The 3,338-nt window shown below is 41.4% G+C and overlaps 1 protein-coding gene across 1 annotated transcript, besides 1 other annotated feature; it reads left to right on the plus strand.

Annotated features, from left to right (window-relative positions):
• Positions 1–33: 33 nt before the first annotated feature.
• Positions 34–1,433, plus strand: CSUI_001986 (uncharacterized protein; the record flags this gene model as incomplete). The annotated part of the gene is made up of 2 exons (XM_068062189.1): positions 34–220; positions 820–1,433. Coding segments are annotated over 2 exons (435 nt in total), but the record flags the coding sequence as incomplete, so codon positions are not given.
• A 1,775-nt stretch (positions 1,434–3,208) lies between these two features.
• Positions 3,209–3,280: a sequence feature (Short protein (CSUI_001987, PHJ24162.1) was converted to a misc_feature.).
• Between the last annotated feature and the right edge of the window lie 58 nt (positions 3,281–3,338).

Genomic DNA, 3,338 nt, shown 5'->3' on the forward strand with positions numbered 1-3,338 from the left:
CTTGTATCTTTCTTCTTTCTTTCTTTCCTTCTTTTTCACTTCTCTCTGTCTTTGTCTCTTCTTGTATCTTTCTTTCTTCTTTCTTTCTTTCCTTCTTTTTCACTTCTCTCTGTCTTTGTCTCTTCTTGTATCTTTCTTTCTTCTTTCTTTCTTTCTTTAGATTTTGGTGAATGGCCCTGGCACGTGTGTGCCTCTTGTCTACGCGGCGCTACTAAGAGAAGTGAGGAATCCAACATAACGAAGATGACGAAAGAAAGCAGAGGAGAAAGACACAAAGAAAATGAAGAAGAAAAGCAGAGAGAGAGGATCGAGGGAGGATCGAGGTGACTTTCTTACGTGAGACAAGCGAAGAATGAATGAGAAGTAGACATTATAGTGGAAGGAGAAAAGAAGTGAAGAAAGAAGAGCAGATAGGTACACGATTAGAATAAACAAAGAGAGATCAGTAGAAGGACAGAAGCTTTAGTAGGCGAGGGGGATGGTCGGAGGTGTAGTTACACCTGAAACGGATACATTTTTCTTTTAAGAAAGAAGGGAAAGGAGAACACAGACACATCGAGAAGACCAGAAAATCCCGTTTATTCTTTACGTCTTTAACATTGTCTCTTTTCAAGAGGATAAAAATGAAAGAGAAGAAGTAGAAGAAAGATTCTCTCTGTATCTCTCTTTTTTCTCTTCGTTCTTTTCTCTTCTTTCTTTTCATCGTTTTGCCTTTCTCCTCTCTACTCATTCTCATCTTCACGTCCCTTTCCCTCTCTCTTTCTTTCTCTGTCTGATGCTCTTCTTCTTTTTCTTCTTGTGTGGTGTCTTTCTCTCCAGGCGATCTTCTCTCCGTTGAAGAAGAGCTTCTCCGTCATTTACATCGAGAGCATTTGTCGCGTGAAATCCCTGTCTCTCTCTGCTCTTCTTCTCTATCCATTTCTAGATCGCCTTCTCGTTCAGTGGCCTTCCTTAGTCGGCTTATATTCGAAAGCGGAGTATTATGGTCGTCTCTATTAGAAGGCTTCTCTTCACTCTTCTTCTTCTTCCCGAGAGAAGACCAAACATCCTTTCTTTCATTCTTTTGAATTGTCGATCTTTATCGAAGCGTATGTATGTATGTATATCCCCATGTACATACACCTGGCAACCCGACTGCACGAAGGAGGAAGTTTTCTTTCTTCATGAAAGGGTTTAGGGTTTATTCTCTCTTCTTTTTGTTTTATTTTCTCTGCTTCTCTTGTCGGTATGTTTCTACTCTTTTCCTCTTCTTTTGAAAGGATCCGTTTCACGTTTCTCGCGTCTACTTTCTCCATAACTACATAGAGGATGAGTCGCCTACGATCAAGTGTCTAGACACATGCAATGCAGTGGAGTGTCTGGAGATGTAGATGTGTATGTACACTTCAATTGTGTGAGATGTGAAACAGGTTAAGAGAGAAGGAAGCGAAGAGATTCTTCAAAAGGAAGAAGAATGACGAAGTCTTTCGATGAAAAGAAAAAGAAGAAGAGAATCTCTAGTGCCACCTTGGGAAACCTTTCTCTGTTTCAGTCTCTTCCTACAGCTACACGGCTGCCTTGTATGTAGTGTACATACACCACAGTACAGCTGTAGATACACCGGAAGGTGGATGTCGTGGAGAGAAGGAAAAGATATAGGAAAACATACTCAGGGTGGTAGCAGAAGATACACATCTATTGATCAAAGCCAACCTTCTTTTCTTCTTCTTCTTGCTAGAGAGGATTAATTCTTTCACGCAGACGCTTTTTTCCTACAGTCTCAGAGACATAGATATCTTTTCTTCTTCTTTTTGTTTCCTTCTCTTTCTCTCTGTTTTCGAAAGAGATATTTCTTCTTCTGAGAGAGAGACACGATACGGTCTCAATGCAACTGACGTCAAGGCGTTTCTCTAGAGAGAGAGAGAGAAGGATTAAAGTCTTTCTCTTTCTGCTATCCGTTGGAGAGATCTCTTCGTTTCTCATACTTACATGCATAAAACGAAGAAAGACTTCTCAAGCATCCTCTTCTTTTTGATTAAAGAGGTGGAAGTTCTTCTTCTCTCTCATCTTCACGAGGAGCTCCTTTCTTTTCTCATGAACGAGCCATCGAGATAAAAGCCTTAGGAGTCGCAGGACCACACTTGCTGTGAAGAGGAAGAAAAGAAAGAAGACTGCTTTCTTTTACAGTCATCTTAGATAAGACTATGTCGAGAGTCTCTCGAGACCCCTCTTAAGAAAGAATTCCTAGCTAGTCCATACACATCGTCCCACAGTCGCCTTGATAGAACATTTCTATGAATAGGAGACGCCGAGCAAGAGCCAGCGACTTTTGCTTTTTCTCTTGGTGTACATACACATCGACATAGACGCACACACTTGAAGTAGAGGAGGACAGAATTCTCACTCCTTTTCTTCTTGTGAATGTGTTTATGCCTAAGCGCAAGGAAGTAGTAAACGAGTCTCTGAAGAGTATAGAAGCAGAGTAAGGAGCGAGAAAGAGGAGTAGTGACACGAAATAGGAGTGGAGGTGGATAAAAAGAAGTACGAGAAAGGCGAACAGAAGAAAAGAATGAAGTGCATGAAGAGAGAGAGAGAAAGGGATTCTAGGGCTTTTCTCGTGTTTTCCTCTTGTTTCTCGGGTCGTGCAATGAGGTTCAAATCTATCACTCGAATCTCCAGGTGTATGTACACCCCCCCCCTCTCGAGCCAAACAGCTGTCTCTCTATGGATCTTTGTACACGCGTCTCTTTAAGATTCTCTGAGACACACGTACATACACATCTATTTACATATCTAACTATCTAGCTCTTATCTATCTACCTATCTATAGCGATATATAGATGTCTATCCTTATGTGTATACATCTATCATTCACAGTTTTACACCCCTCTCAAGTGTATGTACAGCTGATGTATACGCACACCGAAGTTTGCGGAAGACTCCCGTTTTCACCTTCTACTTTATATTCATCTGTTCTATCTTATCTCCTTCTTCGCCCCTTGTCTATCCACACTTCCGAGAGTGGGAAGAAAAAGATGAAGAGAAAGAAAAGACCTTGAAAAGGAACAGGGTTTCTTTCCTTCGCTACTGAGAAGCCAAGTGCGGAGACGCTTTCTTTCTTCTTCGTTTCGTCATGCAGACTACAGAAGAAAGCAAATCTCCACCAAGATGAAAGTTAGCTACCAGAAAGCCCGCGTCTCGTTCTCAAGATCGGGCTCTTCTTCCTTTTTCATGTTCTCTTCCTCGAGATGACAAGTTCCTTTCGTTCATTCAATTTTCTGCTCTTCTTCTTTACACCTCCCTCCTATTCTTTCTCCTTTCTTACTTGTTTAGATTCCTCTGGGGACAGCAGCTTGGAA

This window comes from Cystoisospora suis (genome assembly GCF_002600585.1).
Source record: "Cystoisospora suis strain Wien I chromosome Unknown contig_822, whole genome shotgun sequence".
NCBI lineage: Eukaryota > Apicomplexa > Conoidasida > Eucoccidiorida > Sarcocystidae > Cystoisospora > Cystoisospora suis.